Source organism: Lutjanus erythropterus, chromosome 2 (assembly GCF_056507025.1).
Source record: "Lutjanus erythropterus isolate fLutEry1 chromosome 2, fLutEry1.hap2, whole genome shotgun sequence".
In the NCBI taxonomy this organism is placed as follows: domain Eukaryota; kingdom Metazoa; phylum Chordata; class Actinopteri; order Lutjaniformes; family Lutjanidae; genus Lutjanus; species Lutjanus erythropterus.
This window is the reverse complement of record NC_139318.1, coordinates 21,009,315-21,026,960: the sequence shown is the minus strand read 5'-3', so window position 1 is coordinate 21,026,960 and position 17,646 is coordinate 21,009,315. Positions and strand designations below refer to the sequence as shown.

At 37.8% G+C, this 17,646-nt stretch overlaps 2 protein-coding genes across 4 annotated transcripts; both read right to left on the bottom strand.

The window, feature by feature from the left end:
* Positions 1-1,735: 1,735 nt before the first annotated feature.
* On the bottom strand, positions 1,736-4,031 carry LOC146331490 (EEF1A lysine methyltransferase 3-like). Its single transcript, XM_084744606.1, has 3 exons — positions 3,780-4,031; positions 3,574-3,685; positions 1,736-2,576 (listed from the first exon to the last, which is right to left on the bottom strand). The coding sequence occupies exons 1-3, from the start codon at positions 3,939-3,941 to the stop codon at positions 2,179-2,181; spliced, it is 672 nt and encodes a 223-aa protein (XP_084600732.1). The 5' UTR covers positions 3,942-4,031; the 3' UTR covers positions 1,736-2,178.
* Positions 4,032-5,340: 1,309 nt separating this feature from the next.
* Positions 5,341-14,588, bottom strand: stx16 (syntaxin 16). Of its 3 annotated transcripts, none has more exons than XM_084731717.1 (8): positions 14,128-14,588; positions 9,336-9,443; positions 9,057-9,197; positions 8,747-8,909; positions 8,522-8,610; positions 7,874-8,017; positions 7,443-7,523; positions 5,341-6,900 (listed from the first exon to the last, which is right to left on the bottom strand). In XM_084731717.1, the coding sequence occupies exons 1-8, from the start codon at positions 14,251-14,253 to the stop codon at positions 6,799-6,801; spliced, it is 954 nt and encodes a 317-aa protein (XP_084587843.1). In that variant the 5' UTR covers positions 14,254-14,588; the 3' UTR covers positions 5,341-6,798. The 3 variants fall into 3 exon arrangements, with proteins under 3 accessions (XP_084587843.1, XP_084587852.1, XP_084587859.1); XM_084731726.1 differs by having other exon boundaries at positions 14,173-14,588; XM_084731733.1 differs by lacking the exon at positions 14,128-14,588 and adding an exon at positions 9,589-10,665.
* Positions 14,589-17,646: the final 3,058 nt, after the last annotated feature.

The following is a 17,646-nucleotide window of genomic DNA, read 5'->3' as shown; positions in this document are numbered from 1 at the left end:
ATTTGGGTTCTTGAGGATATTTTGGCAGTTTGCAGTTATATTTTGGCATATTGGACCGAGCTTTCCAATTGATTTCTGTCCAAACTGAGCTGATGTAACTGTACAGGAGACAGAGGTGTGAATACTAATCACAATGACAGCTATATTTAAGTATCCATTATTACTGAGAGAATGAATCAGTTTTCTCATCTTACTGAGCTTTCCTCTGGACTTACATGCTGCTTTTTGCAAAAAGTTGTATCCCATCAAATGATGATAATGAAGATGTTTAGTGAGTGACAGACTCAATCACTTGGTATCATCCTTTGGTATTAAGTTTAACCCTCAAACCAATGAATCTGCTTCATCAGGACTGTGTGGATGTAGTTTGATCTGATTTGATTGACAGTGGCTGATCAACATAAGCAACAATAATATGGCTGAACTGTGATTGGTGCATGCATTTGACCTATTTCCAACAGAGCCCCGCCCACTTCAAACCAGTCAAAAATAAAATTAATAAATTATATTTATTATATTTATTATTTTAACAAGTTGGTATTCCTGCAGGACCCAATCAAGCATATAAATGAATATGTATTGCATTTGGTATTAAGTAAATTAGTTTCCAAGGCCTGTGATCATGAAACTTGTTTTCAATCTAGGTAATGCAGTTCAGACAGCCTTGTAATATGCTCAACGCTCTTGCAGAAACCAAACAGGTGATTGAGCATGTACAAACAAGCCGCTGTGTTGTCTGTACAGAAAAAATGAACTTGGTGAGACACTAAGTGTTTTTATTGAGAAGACAATCAGATGTAGAAAAATAAACATCAGATTTTATCTTTAGAGGTAGGGCAGGAGATGCCTGAGAGGAGCTTGTGACCCTTTTTCTCATAACATTGAGTGTGATTATCCTGGTTATGTTTTATGCCTGTGAATGGCTTATTGTGGTTTTAATAATCCTTAATACACTACCTGGAGTACACGGATAGAAGCCAGGATACTGTGACATGTGAACACCTTATCCTGGTCCCCAAATCATCTGATAGTGGGTGAGATTGTGAGAAATCAAGACACACCTGTTATGATCATGTAGCCTATACATGAATAACCAGGTTTTTCATGTTTAATGTAAACGCCATATCCCAAATATAATCAAAACCAGGATACCAGTGCACATGTAAACTGAGTCACTGTCGAGCTTTTCTCTGAAACTTCACTGTGCATAACAGTGGAAAAAATCATAAAATTGATAAAAGGAAGAACCTGAAATCTCCAATCGGGTAATCATGAGATCTGCACTGCAGCTTGAAGCTGTAACGTCAGAGCTGATCCCTGTCTCACAGAAAACAGGTTGAGACATGAGAAGCTGAGAGCAAATCTCTCTGGACTGCTGACTGACAATCAGATTTTATTAACAAAACATAAGAATTGTTTATATAAAATTACAAGGAGAGCTTATGACCGGGTGCAAACTGTATTTAAAAGTGTTGTCACAACAAGTGAAAAAACATCTACCATATCTAATTGATTATATTTAAATATTAGTTTTGGATCATTTCTTCCAACTCATTTATTCATTTGGAGGAGAGGAAGGTGGAACTGGTTATTTCCACCGAAAACAAGGCATCCACCTAACTAGTGGCCCAGGTAACGTGTGGTCAAAATGAACAAAAAAAGCTTAAGATTTTGTACAACCCCCCCAAAATCACACATTTTTAAGACAACTGTCGAATCATTAGAATACTTAATATAAGGCAAATGACACATTTTATTTTTTCCACTTGTAATAACATTAAAACATGTACTGTAAAAACATAATCTCTGTTGTAACAAGGGAAATATTAATAGGATATCTCAAGTGATTGAAAATGGCCAATATAATAGCCAAATAAATACTGTACATAAATAAAAGTGCACAGAAAATTACAGATTTATGTAGAAAAAAGATCTGACATTCTTTTCAAACTTTAGTAACAAACTGCTGTCACTGAAAGAGGGTTAACATCAACACTGGATTATACAGGAATAACGCCGAGCTGTTGTTTCTTAAAGCTTTTGCATTTTGCATAATACTTTTACTGCTTTGTTGTTTTTTAAAATGTTTTAAAAAGGCTACCAAGAAACCAGAGTTATAACTGGTCTCAGGACAGAAACTAGTCCAAGTCCCAGTCATGTAGCAAGTTTTCCCTGCTGTCACTGCTCTTTCTTCAGAGATGCCTTGTAGATATTAATGTTTTGTTTGTCATCACGGCTCACAAGCTCCATATTAAATCTGCTAGGCAGAAATTCCTCATAGAAACTTGGAGTCCTGTGCTCTTCTCGCATTTTGGACGAGAGGTACACCACGGCTCCGTTCCTGCACAAATGAGCTAGTGTCTCCACCAGCAGTGGGTAAGTCTCTGGGAGGTAAATTATATCGGCACAAAGCACCAGATCCCAGTCAGAAGGGAAGTTCATGTGGTCCTCACCCCAGGACAGAGGGAGGACGGTGGGAAGGCTGGTAGGCCAACCACTGGATGGTATGTTAGCAGAGACATTAGCCTGGAGTTGTGGGACAGCCAAAGGGAGGTCTGTGAGGGTCACAACGGCACCTGAAAAGACATAAAAATTTGATTTCATTGTGTTGTTGAGGAAACTCGCAACTCAAGATGCTTTACACACTACAAGTGGGTTCAACATTACTTACATATAGATGCAGAGGTGGAAGTAACTAAGTACAACTACTTACATTACTGCAATGAAATCATTAGGTTCTTGTTCTTTTTCATTATTGTAGACAAAAAGGCTAAGCACGTGCAAAATGCTGCAGCAGGCCAGGTTTGGAGAAGTTCGGAGTAATTTAGTTTAATTTAATTTAGTTTTGAGAAACTGAAACCCCTTTCAAGTGAATGCCTGCTATTGATAATGCATTAAACATCAACAGTTAAAAAGTACCTAACACTTTATTTTTGAGAGGAATACGTTTACTTAAGTATTTGTGACACCAGAACTGTAATTGAGTAATATGTCAGTAATGTAACAGCACTTGTATTTGAGCACATATTTTCAGTATTCCACCACTCCATAGATGTCTTCAAGTACTGTTAAGTCTGTAAAAAAAAAGCTCAAGATATTTTGACAGTGCTGAGTAAGGTCATTTTTCAACATTGACACTACAGCAGCAGCACCTTGCTGTGGAGGCTGCTGCAGGTTTGCAGCGCCTCTGGTGGAAGTTAACTGTCAGCTGCATGTATCTGCATGACAGATGGAGCCACTGACAGTTGAGCATGAGAGTTAACTGACCTCTCAGATGGACAAGGAAAGATCATGGCATCAGAAAATAACTTTACATTTGCATATACAACCAACCAGTAAAGGTTCAGGAGTCTATACTGCCATTCATAATGAATGAAAAGGTATTTCAGTGTATGGTTTATTATTCTTATCTTTTTTTAATTTCACATTTAGTATTTACTGTATATTATATTGTATGTATTGTCTATAATGTAACTTTTTACTTTGGAAGCATGTTTGATCTAAACCGTCATGCCAGTAAAGCTGGAAAAACTGAAAACTGTATCAGACAAATTTAAAGGAGAAACAACATACCGAGGCGAGCTGCCAGGATCCCGACCACACCAGTCCCTGCTCCCAGCTCTATGATGCGCTTTCCTCTCAACTCCACTGACTGCTGCTCGAAGTAACAACACAGGTGTAACGCCTGCGTAGATGCACAAATACACACACTTATTGTCTGATAAAATCCACACTCAATTAGCAGTTATATTCTTTCATAAAGTCAAGTGTGCTCTTACTGCTTCCCAGACCGGTGCAGCCACGCCGAGGTTGGCACCGAACACCTGTCTTATCTTCAGCTCCTGACCCAATAAATTATATACAGTATCCTGACAAAATGTTTCGGCAAACAGACCGTCGTCAACAGGGAACGGGTCGTCTTCATCTTCAGAGCAAATCATGGTTGGTAAATTAAATCGGTTAACTCGATGTAGAGGCAGATAGTGGACCGTGAGCACCACCGGTTGGTTATCTTCCAGGTCAAGTGTGCTAATTAGAGCTAGCTGTTAGCTAGCTAGCTAATGCTAGCTCGTCTCAGTTAACGTTAGGTAGAGAAATAGCTTTAAGTTAGATAAGGGACGTAGAAAGCTGCTGTGAGGCCGTCGCGAAATGAGCAGAAAATAAGAATAGTTAACGAGCAACTTAATCCAATTTAACTGTTTCTAAGTTAGCTAGGCTAGCTAACAGGTTTTATCCACTGACTGTGAGTTAGCTAGCTAGCTGGGCTTCTGCTTCGGATTCTTTATTTTATCCCTGACTTTCAGAGGGAGAGTTATGAATTATACTATTCATACATTTGATCACAGTGCATTACTTGTCCGTTAGCTTAAATGAACGTTTAGTTACAACTATCTCAGTACTGAATGTAGGGGCTCTTATTTTGAAATGCAAAATAAAACAACAGTAGTTTCCGGGTTAGAGGACTTGACAGAAACCCTAAAATAACTTCCCAAGGAGCACTGTGCACCACACACGTTAACATTACAGTGCAGTCTTCACTGTGTTGCCTTGAAATATTTAGGCATGGTGGAGAGTAATTTATTAATGCTAAGAGTATTAGAGCCGGGCATAAGGTGAAAAAATAGAGGACAAAGAATTTCGAGAATAAGGACGAAATGTGGTTGAACTAAAGTTGAAATACCATTGACTTTATTCTCAACAATTAAAATTAATCCTCCTCCTCTAATGATTTCTTATACCTGGAAAATAAAAGTAATCTTGCTCCTCTCTATTCCCTCCTTAATGTGTCCCTAATACTTTATTGTGTAATGCTCTGATTGAATATTATACTGCATCCCATGTTGCAGATGATAATGTGATTCTATTATGTGGTGACTTCAGGTGCCTCCTGCATTGAAATCTGTGACAATTATAGCAAGACAGACATCTCTCATTTTCTGCATCACAAAAATCATCTCCTTCTCTTCATTGCCAACATTTTCAGCTAGACAAGTGTCTGCCCTTAAAACAATGCTAGATCCCATGTTCAGTGTTTACTCTGCTGTGAGTAAGCTTGCACCAGTTATTTTCATAGTGAATCTGCCCATTGTTTGCTTGACTAGTTGTTTGGCATATACTGTTCAAGCTGGGAAAAATGCCAATCACAAGAATTGCTTATTTTGTCCAAACCAACCAAGTTGAAAACCCACCATTTAAATTACAATGCCAACAGAGAAAAGCAGAAACAATGAAATGTTTGCTTGAAAAGTGATTTACATGAATAAATTATCAATAGTCTATATAATTTATTCTCAATCAAGTAATTGCTCTGTATTTATGCATCAAACACACAAAACGCAATCGTGTTCCAGGTTTATTTAAAAAAGCAAGTTGCTGTCTCCTCCCTGTTTTGTTTGGAAAACAAAACTTAAGTAGAGTACCACTAGGACATAACCATTTTTCACACACAACTTCACATCAATGACAGAGATGATTTCAACAGGTGTATAAAGTGTAGAGTACAGATATGTCAAATAAAGCTCTTCATCATTTCAGCTTATCAGTCCATAGAGAACACAAGCACATGTAAAGAATTAAATTTATGTGTCCAATCTGAAAAAGAAAAAAAACAAAACAAAAAAAACCCATCATAATAATGCTGTCTTCATATGTCTGCTTGTGTTGAACTAATCACAGTTTTCTCAGTGGAGAGGACAATAACTATTGGATTTAGACTACAGACACTCTTTACTCAACATACAGTAATTCTGCCTGAGACAGAACACCTCCAAACCTCTCTGATTATTTGAAGTTACTTAAAAAATAAATAATTATTTTCATCATACAGATGACAGTAGTATTACATCCATAACACAACCACCCTCCCCCCTCAGGCCTCAATATGTGCAAACTGCAAGAGTTTAAAAAAGGTAGCACTTTCTGCAAGGACCATGAAAAACAAAAACATGCACTTCATGAAAAGTGCAGCGACTGTGACACGGCAGGTATGATTTTAAAATTACAGGATGAAGTGGAGGAAGCTCATGGCTGTCAACACCTTCCTCAGGCAAACAGTGGAGTAACAATCTTACTATTATTAAAGTGGGGAATAAAGTAATAAAGAAACATGTGGTCCTTAAACCAGAGGAATATATTTGGTACTGAATGGCTACTCTAATCATATCTGGTGCTGTCCTAATACAAAACATCTTCTTTTAGTCTTTCAAGGTAAAATACTGAGCCTGGACATAAATGCAACATTAGGATGAACATGAACTTGCAGTAAAATGAGATCTACTGCATATTTCTCTTTTGCAAACATTCGTTCTTGTCACATCTTCCTCACAGAAACAAAACGTTTGCAATGATACTGGACAGAAATGATGCATTGTCACACAACAAATGTCACAATTCGTGCTTTGAGTTCAAGCAGAGGACGCTCTGCTTTAGGTTTTAAACATTGGTAGTCCGTTTTTATACACCACAACATGTTTGCTATTGTTAAGACACATATGTCGACATAGCCAGGTTCGACAAACCTCTGTCACAGAGTCATGGTGACTTGGGTGAGAGTCAATTGATAAAACAGCCACGGCTCAAACCTGTTGATTGTTACTTTCATTAAAATCAACCAGAAAACATGTCCACACTGCCCAAAGTGCACCTGCAAAGAGACGTGGAATTCTTGTTTTTCTTTGTTTCCTGGTGGGTATGAAAGGCAGTCAGCTTTGTTTTGAGTAGAACCGAGACAGAGTCCAAGTCCACACAGATGCACAACAAACACCCACACAGAAAAACAAAAGCCAGAGGAATGCATAATTAAAACTTTGTTCCAAAAAGAATAATAATTAGAACAATGACTATGATGAAGAGGATCAAAATGACCAGCATCTTTCTGTTTTTCTTCTGATACTGTTCCGCCTGTAAAGAAAATAAGAAAAAATGTCAAATACTATATTTTACTTGCCTTTAATGAATATTTAATGACTAATGGCAAAACATTCAGTAGCTCATGCTGCCTTCAAATGGGTTCATGTTTAATAATTTCACAAGAGGAGTCAATATTCACAATCTACAAACTTTTTTTTATGTCCAACCTTGAGTATCTGCTGATGCCAGTACCAATCTAATAATGTCTTTTCCCCCTCTTTAAATCTAAGTTGTTAATAATACATGTTCCATGTGAAGGCAACATTAACATCATGTGATGAGTTTAAACTGATTTTGTTAGCTGTAAAGCTTTGTGGATCCTGTTTGTTATCAATAAGGTAAATTTTTGTATCATAACCATGTCATCAGCCTGCTGAAAGTTGCCTTTTTTTCCTTGGTGGTTGTTAAGGTTCATTAGCTCTTTAATCTTTAATGATCAATTTGAACTGATATGTCAAAACTGATTAAAATGGTGACTGTCACCTATCAAAAAAGTGAAAATGTGTATGTAGACAGGAGCATTTTTTATTTACCTTTTGTAACTGCTTCAAGCCATCTTCTGTTTTAACACAAGCCTGCTCCACATTGAAGTCAATTCTGTCTAGAACGGTGCCCTTGAGAAAGAAAAAGAAGAAGAACAGGGAATTTGTTAACAGGAAAGTAATTTTAGTTGTAGATTCTTTATTTTAAACAAAGGTAATATTGTTATTGTATTGTAATAAGAACATTATGAGGTATATATTGTTAGCTGTTTGATGAAGCTCTGCTTGGGTTTGCTTTGACATAATTTTCATTCAATCTTTGCTGATAAAAAAAAAAACATAAAATGTCTATCTGTCATGATGCTTCACATTTTGGAAATCATTAGTGCACACGCTTGTATGTGGACGAAGTTTGAAGCCTATTATTTAATTGTGTGTGTGTGTGTGTGTGTGTGTGAGCATGTCAGGACTGCTTCAAATACCTGTTCCACCACCATTCCAGCCAAGTCCCGGAAAATCTCATTCAGATCTGAGATGGACTGCACTATTTGTCGGATCTCCCGCTCTCGCTCTTCAACCATGACCGTGTTCTGCTCCACCAGCATCAGCTGGTCATCTGTGAACCCCTGAAACGAGAGAATAAAAGCAGGTGATTTCACAGTAACACAATTGTTACTCCACACAGGTAGCCTCAGCAGACAGTACTTGTAGCAAATTTCAGACAAATTTTCAATTCTTGACAAAACTGAAAAGAAAAAAAAGTAGTAAATAACAAGGTCCTGACATTTTTAAGCGTTAAAACATATTTTAAATGGCCTCATTATCTAGTGCTTGAAAAGTTGCTCATTGAATTTCTTTGTCAAGTTCACTGGTTTGTGACAGTTAAGAGGAATTTTTACTGTTTTACTTCCCCAGACATACTTTACTATAAGCAATATGAATAAGTGACAAAACTGATGTGGAAATGTGACGTACGATGCTTTATTTAAATTTGCACAACACAGTGGTGAGTATGCATCCAGACTTTTAATGGATGGTTGTCTTTCTGTACTGTATATAGTATACCTGAGCAAAACAAACTGTGGTGGACCTCATTAGAATATCCTGATGAATTTTAAAAAGCCAGTCACCTTGTCATATACAGCTAACTCTTCATCTTCTTCCATCAGGGGTCCGGAGTCAAAAAAGTGCTTCGATCTCTCCTCACGATTCTTCATACCTGGAATATAGACAAATGACATTAGGTTTAGATGGCATGAAAAACAAAACAACTTGAGGATAAAAGACATATCATACCCACAATAATGGTACAAACACATGAGAGGCAACAGTTGCAGCTCAACTGCAGTTCTTACGTTTTAGGTAGCTGGACTGTGTGTGCCTGAAATTGGTGGACAGCTCCTGCAGGCTCTGTGCCAGGGACGAGACCACATTTCTCAGCAACCTCTCCTCCTGCTCCGTGCAGTGGCCGCAACGAGACTGCAAACCTGTCACAGCTCGCTGACATCGATGAAACATCTGCAATGAACACAAAAACAAACCCCATTTTTTATTTTAAACTCTTAAAGTATGACTGTGTGCTAAAAATTCAAGCAGTGTTTTCTATTTTAAAAAGCTTTTGAGGATTTACTTTTTATCTATTACTACACTGGTGAATTACTGTACCTGTGTGATCTCCTGTGTAGTGATTTCTATGGCATGCTCTTCCTCACTACTGTCATCAAGTGTGGGGCGATTCATGTGCTTGTCATGAAGTAAGGCCAAGTCCTTCATCTTCTGCCGAACCCGTGTGATTTCATACTGGATCTGAAAGGAAGCACTTGATCATTAAAAGCCATGAGACTAAACTAAACCTGTGCACAAATTGTTGAACAGATTCATTTGATTTGATTTTTAGTTTAAATGGGGATCATGTGTTTGTATGTGTCAGATAGGTCTCTATACCTCATCAACCCCCTCTATCCATTTGGGCGGCAGTTTCTTGGTGACTCCGATGGCAGCTTCCGGGTCCAGACTAATTCCTGACACCAGAGCCATCCGATCATCAGCCAGCTTAAAAAAATAACACACAAAAAACAAATTATTATATATATTATATATATCAAAACCTTCCTACAATAATTTAGCATGATGGTGATGGTGGTGTAGTGTTTTTATGCATATAAAGTAGTTCTGCCATGAAGGGAAACAACAATACCTCATCAAGCTCCTAATGTGATTGGCAGATAGCAGAGTGGTCCCGTCCAATAGAGAACAAAGAAAAGGAGAGAGACAGACAGAAGGAACAGAAAGTAAGCCCCAGAAAATCGGCACGTAAAATCATCCACCCCCACCAACAACTAATTACTTTGAAATGAGAACAACAATCACCGTACAGCAGAGCTACATTAAGTCATTTCTATTTATTCGCATTTGAGTTTATGTGTGTGAGGGTAAAAGGTGTAAAACTAGAGTGTGAATGCAAAAATAAATCAGACATATCCAGAAACTAGTTGCACAATAAATCCACTTTAAACAAATCATTACAAGTAAGAAACAGTGAGAATAAAGAAAGAGCAGAATGGTTGAGCCTCAAGATCACCTGAGATGAGTTTCACAAAAGGAAAAAAATAAAATAAAATAAAATATTTTTATTTATATATTTGTAATTTTAGTTGACTCAGTACAAATATTTTTCATCCTGTGAATATGTAAAGTGTCATAACTGTACTACTTTAAAATGAAACCGAAGTGCTGTTAGTACAGTGGGACAATGTTTGCAAAAGTATGAGATTTTGATAGTATGAGAACCATCTCAGAAAATATGATGTTTGACAGCATCATAGCATTATACAAATATAATTATCACCAGTTACAAGGACGCTTTGAGGAATGAAAACAGAAGTGGTTTTATTTGGTCGAATCAATGCATAATTATGATTCCACAACACATTGTGTTGTGCATTTTCTAATAAAACTTACATGGTAGAATTCAATCTTTTTTTCATAACACTAATATGGTAGAATTCAATACTGACTGCACATGTACATGGTGTTATAACTATGGATTTTCATACCATGGTGTACTGTGAAATCTTCCTGCTGGATTACACTGCAAGTGTATACATACACGTGTGTGTGTGTGTGTGTGTGTGTGTGTGTGTGTGTGTGTGTGTGTGTGTGTGTGTGTGTGTGTGTGTGTATAAAATACTAATATACAAACACAGTGCAAGTGGCTTAGAGTAAAAAAACCCACCTGTATAACAAATTTTCTCAGTTTTCACTTAATTAGCTTGACTGCTCTAAAATACTAATTCATTTCCAATTCAGACAGAATCTAACCACCAATTAATGTACCAACATTTTCTCTGTGACACTGAGGGAGAGTGTAGAGACATTTAAAATGACATTACAACATATACGGATGAAACTTGATACAAGGACAACAAGACCAAACATATACTGAATAGACATATATATGAATATAATCATAATTTTTAATATTAACATTTTACATTTATATTTGACACATAACATGTTTGGAACAGTGTAATAAGTGTCCAGTAGGGGGTTGAAGGAGGGCTGTTTACTACTCATAAAAACTAGAAATGGAACATTTAGAGCTACCACAGCTAAAGTTAATTTCCATGACAGAATATATATGATAATGATGTACAACACAGAGCTGAAGTTAAAAAACAGGATCCCAAAGGTTCAAAAACATCAAACCATACGCTAGGAAGATCTAATGATCCACGATGACTGCATTAACTACTGACAGAGTAATAAATGGGTGACATTTTTTACTTAAAGTAGGAGAAATGAGTGTATGAGTAGTTCATTTGCTGCACTATCAGCCATGAATCACTTTTCTGAAGATGATCTCAGCATGGAGTACAAGGCTGCAGCATCGTCATAATTTTTTACACTGAGCATACTCGCTGGTATCCCTGATGTTCGTGAAGTAAACCCCAGCACACCACTCTACACTGCGTCACTCACACAGATGCACCAACAGACAGAGACCATCCAGGAGCCACAGCCATTTAAAGGTGTCCACTGTGTAGGTTCTGCTGTGTTGATTTGTCTGTGTCATTCAAAGATCAGCTATTCCAAGCTGCTGGGAACAGCAGACAACACCAAGTTTATCAGAGAAAAAACTGTTCACCCTGCTCAGCAGCTGAGGTCCAGCAGCATATTTTTGAGAAATATAGCACAGACATCCTCAGCTGGATGAGGATATCCTCACATGTTCAATCCCTCTGGGTATACAGGCTGGCAGAAATTAATCCACCTCAGCGAGCATTAACTGGTTAAAATGTTCACCACTGAGTGTGAATGGTAACACACACGCTACAGCTGCTTGCTTTCCTGTGTATCCAGCACCTGCTCTCCTCTACCAAATAAAAGGTGAACTCCAGAGCAAACAGGAAGACAAATTTTTCACACTCAAGCCTCCGAAAAACAGTCTACCTTGCAGACTATCTTGTGCTTTGCAATAATGCAAACTGCTACGGATTTTAACTCACAGTTTGCAAGTAGATAACAACAGGATTTTGAAATAACATGCAGCACTCCTTTAAAAATGACAGAATGACAATTGTTTAGAGAGAACAATGAGACATTTTGGCCTTGATCCTGGATTGATACTGACCCTGATAATGACATGTGGACTGGGTATTGGCCAGATGTGCATGGTCAACATTTAAGAGTTTATGCATCAGTGTCAGAATAAAATATCAGTACTCAATACCTTTAAGATGTCGACCAAAATGATCCTAATATAAAGATAATAATAATAATAATAATAAAAAAAAAGATTTAGAAAAAGACTGGATTTGTTTGTATCACTTTGCTCACAGGAAATCACTATAAAAGCCCATACAGAGATGTGGTGAAACTGAGTGCAGTGTATTTGACTGACTTGGCAATTCATCATGCTGAAAAGCCACCAAAACATTAAAAAGTGTGGCCTTACTACCCGCCTGTGGCATCTCACAAACATAAATGCATAAAATGTAGAGGCATTATTTCAGGAAGCAAATGAAGTCCTGTTCTCTATTGGTATCCGTTTCACTTTAAAGGTACCAGTATTGGTACTAGTATTAGTGCTGGTATCATACTTTGTAAAATGATACCCAGCCCTGCATGACAGGCTGCTGGCACAATTTTAAGCAGCACAACAAGCCTCTAATGCAGAATTTAGTCTTATTCATCTCACTGATTCCACACAATATGGTATCAGATTAGTATTCAGCACACTGAGTTGAAATATTAAAATTGGTATTGGGAGAGAAAGTAAGAAGAGTAAATTCCTAATTTATTTTAAAGAAGAATTGGTGAGTGGGAGCACTTGAAGTCTGTTGTGATGTGGAAACTATAAGTTTCACCTGAAAAATGACAAAGGTCTTTCATGGTTCTCATCATGGCTCCTCTAGAGATAAATGCAATTCAAAAGGGCTTTACACACTGCACTTAGCACAGGGCTAAAAGCTTAGACCCTTCTTAGCTCCAGGCTAAAAAAAAACTGAAGCTAGCAAGACTTTAGCCCAGGGCTTGTTAGCCCTGCTCTGGAGCAGGGTTAACCCTGAGTTTGTGAGGTTAACCCCTGAAAAGCAGGGCTAAAAGGTGGCAGTGTGAAACTGTAGGCTGTTTAAGAGTAGTCCCACGTCAGAATGTAAACATTAGTGGCTTGTTTCAGCAAACATTAATCCAGGGCTAGTAGAAGAGCAGTGTGAATCCAGGGTTCCCCGCAGGATACTGCAAGTCCAGTGGCCCAGTGGGCTTAAGGTGACCCTCCACCAGGCTGAAGCATTGGGAATTTTATTTTTGTGCCATGAATTACACATATGATCTTTTTCAGTTTAAAAGAACATTTTTGTAAAATTCTATACTAACTATAGTTATTGTTGTATATATATATAGTATTAATTTTTTAAATGATTGCTGAATAAACGACTTATTTATAACAACACATTCCATAGTAATATTTTTAAAAGGTACTTGACCAGGCCTTACAGCATTGCTGGGGCAAACCCTGGTACAGTATAGCCCTGTTCTTAAGTTAACTCTGGGTTAAGAGTGTGTGTGTGAAAAGGAGCTGAATTATCCCAGGGGTTAACTCTTAGGGCTAAGGATAGCACTAGGCTAAGAATATGCAGTGTGAAAAGTCCTTTGGGTTATTAGTATTTCTAAACGACAAGTAGGTTTTTTTCAGGAATGTTATACAGCAATTTTCCTCAGTTTGTCACACATTTTTTAGTACAGAGAAAAACCAGCTACATCCTAGTGGAACAATCAATTACAGGTTATAGGCACAATTTGATCCAGACCAAACCAAATTGGCCACAGCACACTTTTTTTTTTACTAGAGGAGTACAATCTACATTAAAAACATGCTTAACTTTCAAAATATTCCACCCAATATTCACCATTTTATTTAACATTTTTTATCTTAGAAATGAAGCAACACAGGCTATTTAGCAAAAATGTTTCTACTTTATACGTGTACACTAAACAATTAGCTATTAAGAGGTGAAATGTATACTACACACCCCTCTTCATCCTCCATCACTTGAGCCATATCAATGAGTCCTGAGGTGAAACTACAGGGCACAGAAACACTACCGGTGTACAAATCTCCCTGACTAATAATTAGCAGCTACTAACACACACTTGTATCTAAGCTAACACAGCTCAGTGACTGGCTACATGCAAACACACACAGTAAAATGTCAAAACGATGCAGACCACTCACCGCAGCATTGCTACGTGTACTCAGACGGGGGTCGTATGTACTCACTTGCTCAGCCAATATCTGCCGGTTTTGGATTGCATTGTTCCGCATTAACAAGAAGGCATCGGTCAGACGCCTAGTGGCCATGACTGCCTTGTTTGAAATCTAAATTAACACTGGACAAAGTGCGGATCGGCAGATGATTTATTAAATTATGTCCACTGCCGCTGACCCGCTGCTAACACCGCTAGCTTTAGCTTTAGCAGCTGCGATGGATGAGGAGAAAAACTCGCGATACAGCGCCTACAGTGGACAAAAATCGACCTTAATAATATTCATCTGTCAAGCATCTCTAATACTTTTGTCAAAAATGAGACACATGGCCGAGATCTTCTTCTCTAATGTCGGACTTTGCGTTAGATTAGAAACGTTATTCTGCTGTAGACAACTACGGAAGTAGATAAACGTAAACACCTGCGTAACTGTTTCTTCTTCTACTACACATTTACTGCAGCTGTGACGTGCAACTGAGGGCAATTATCGCCTCCTACTGCCTCGGCGAAGAGACCGTAGTCTACATACTGATATGGTGACTCCAAATGTACAATATAGTACAATACAGCCAGAAAATGGGCCCAAATACATCAAGAAGTATATTGTTACAAATAACAAATACTTGTTCATCAAATGTATTTTTACAAAATACTGGTTTGGTAAATGTAGTTAATTAAATACAAGTAATTTCTAAATTAAAAAATACAAAAATAAATTCTACTCAAACTAATATTACCACATTTTATGCAGCATCAGTATGGGTCAGACCTTAACCCCCCGACAATGAAAAGATGAACTCTTCTAATTTCCCACATCAAAGATTTGAAGAGGCCAATCAGGATACATCAGACTAGCACATGCGGGTACTTCACCAAAATGTCAGGCAAGGTTGATTACTCAGTTGTCATATTCATATGGATTAATGAGCCACAGAGTGGCCTCACACTGGTAATATTGAATTACCAGGTATTGTTCCTCATTCTCAGTGTTGTCTGTAAATAAAATAAACGTGTCAATAGACAACTGTCGATCTAGGCCAGGCACAGATATAGTTAGAGATGACAGCCTGATGCTGCTGTACTTCAACATTATGACTGAACCCCAGCAGCCTTAGCTCTCCATCAGTAGTAACAATTACTGTTCTCTAAGGGCTTATAAATTCTTACTGCTCTCCTACTAGGATCCTTTCCTTTCAAGAATGGATGGGGAACCAGAGATCATGATGGATTTGTGTGTTTATTTGTTTTACAACCTGCTACACTGCAGATTTTCTGCTGTTTCCCATCTTTCCCATTATATGAAACCACAAGTCTTCCCCCAGAAGGAGATGTGTCCTCAGGCTGCATGTTGTTTTGCCTGTCTGATATGTATCTCAGAGCTAGGAGGCTGCAAATTAAGTAGTGCATGCTGGGTGGTTTCGGCCAATCCCCACCAGGAAAACAGCTAGTCTTGTTTCATAACCTAACCATTAGATTATGAAACAAAACTACTTGGTTAGATTAAGGCAACAAAACTGCTCGGTCAGGTTATGAAACAAATCTACTTGGTTATGCATAGGCAACAAAATCACTTGGTTCAGGTCTGGTAACAAAACTAAGTTTAGGCAACAAATCCACTCAGTTAGGCCTAGGCAATTAAACTTGCTTAGGTTTACACAACAAAACTACTTGGTTAGGTTTAGGTAAGGATCATTCTTTGTGTCTGCCATGTGGGTGTAAATAGCCAGTGTGCCTATTTATTGCACCCCAGATACAGACAGCATAGTTGACAGATACCTGGATGCTTGTCTCTGTCATGCTGGGCAATACACCTGGGTGCCACATTGCCTATTCAACCCCGAGTTTGAATATCCTCATTGGTTATTACAACCCAAGTGCAAATAGCTTGTGCCTTTCTTCTCTTCAGTTTAAATGAAAATCTTGAGGAATACATAAATAAATAAGACCATAAAACAAACAAAAGTATAATTAAAAGCCATTTAATGAAAATAGCTATTAATGTTGAAAGAATGTATGAATGTAATATCTCATTCATTCACTCTGTTGGCATCGAGAGAGCCTGGACTCCATTTTGGTTTTTAGGGCTTAAAGATGCAGTATTTAGGAAATGTGACTTGTTGGGAGGGTACAATAAATCAAACAAGTGCGTGTGCTTGTTGCGTGTTGTATGTGTGTGTGCGTGTACGCACGAGGCGGTGCCACTATGTGTAATTATGTGGCTAAAAGCTCCTCCTCCGCCCAGCATTAATCCCTTATATCCGCTAATACCACGGAAGACTTTTACCCACAAGCACCAGCTGCTGTCAACCAGCATATCAAAGTTCCGTGTTGTGGCGCTCCGTGTTTGGGAGGACAGCTTTTTTTTATTTACCTGCTGAAGCCTGAGGAGAGGACAGCGAGGCAGGTAAGGAACCTGCTGGGTTCAGTGGTTCTCCTGCCTGGATGACAGAACACCTGTGCAGCACGTAGAGAGCAGGATGAATGAAAAAGTGGCGCCTGTCACTCAGCCAGGCACAATGACTTCAAATTATAATCCTGTCTGATGGATGTTCCTGTCAAAGGGCTGGTTTTAATTGATTGTTTCTGATTTGCTTCACTGGTACATACAGGACACGCTGCTGATTAAGCTGATTGGATATTACAAAAGGTGTTTATTCTGGCAAAGGACACTTATGCAGAAAATATTGCAGGCGACATTTACCATTTACTGTACAATGGTGGAAAGTATTATAAGTACATTTACTGAAGTATTGTACTATAGTACGAATTTGAGGTACTTTTAAGATAACATAGGACGTTAATAATCCTCTAGGAAATTTTTGTGCAAGAGATTGCTCAGCAACAATAGAATATTAGATATTAAATATTAAATGAAGTATAAAATAGGAGTACATTTTAAAAAATAGTGCCTAATAGAATAGAAGTAAGATGAATAAAAAAGTAGTATGGGCACTTACATTGAAAGTAATCCTGTATTGGCAGTGATTTTGAATGCTATAAAAGTTTTACTTCAGCCAGATAACGACTGTAAAACAGCAACTTTACAACTTTATGCTTCCACTCCACAACACCTAAGAGGTGAATAATGTACCTTTTATTCCATTACTGTTACTTTTCAGATAACAGTTTTCCATCTCCTCCTTGTCCAGTGACTGTGGACGTGGAGGAGATGGAATTTATTGAGTTTGAACCTGAAGTGTTTCTTTAAAGGTTGAGGAAATTCTCCTACTTCTTAAGCTAAATAAACTGAAAGCCCTCTTGGATTAGCTGGAAAATGCATTGTCATAAATCTGTGCCCATGAAAAGTTGACTTTTTAGTAGAACTGCAACAATAGATTGATTAGGAATCAATTATCAAGTTAATTGACAACTATTTTGATAATCCATTAATTGGTTTGAATAATTTTTAAAGAAAAAAATAGATTCAGGCACCTTAAATGTGAATATTTTCTGGTTTCTTAAATCCATTATGACTGTAAACAGAACA

Bases quoted from the DNA above. Each gene is read 5' to 3' on its own strand.
- LOC146331490 (XM_084744606.1), bottom strand. From the start codon at position 3,941: ATGATTTGCTCTGAAGATGAAGACGACCCGTTCCCTGTTGACGACGGT. The intron at 3,686-3,779 runs GTAAGAGCACAC...GCATCTACGCAG, and splicing joins CTGCACCGGTCTGGGAAGCA to GCGTTACACCTGTGTTGTTA. The intron at 2,577-3,573 runs GTATGTTGTTTC...ATGTCTTTTCAG, and splicing joins GATCCTGGCAGCTCGCCTCG to GTGCCGTTGTGACCCTCACA.
- stx16 (XM_084731717.1), bottom strand. From the start codon at position 14,253: ATGGCCACTAGGCGTCTGACCGATGCCTTCTTGTTAATGCGGAACAAT. The intron at 9,198-9,335 runs GTATAGAGACCT...GCTTCCTTTCAG, and splicing joins GGATAGAGGGGGTTGATGAG to ATCCAGTATGAAATCACACG. The intron at 8,611-8,746 runs GTAAGAACTGCA...TCTATATTCCAG, and splicing joins ACAGTCCAGCTACCTAAAAC to GTATGAAGAATCGTGAGGAG.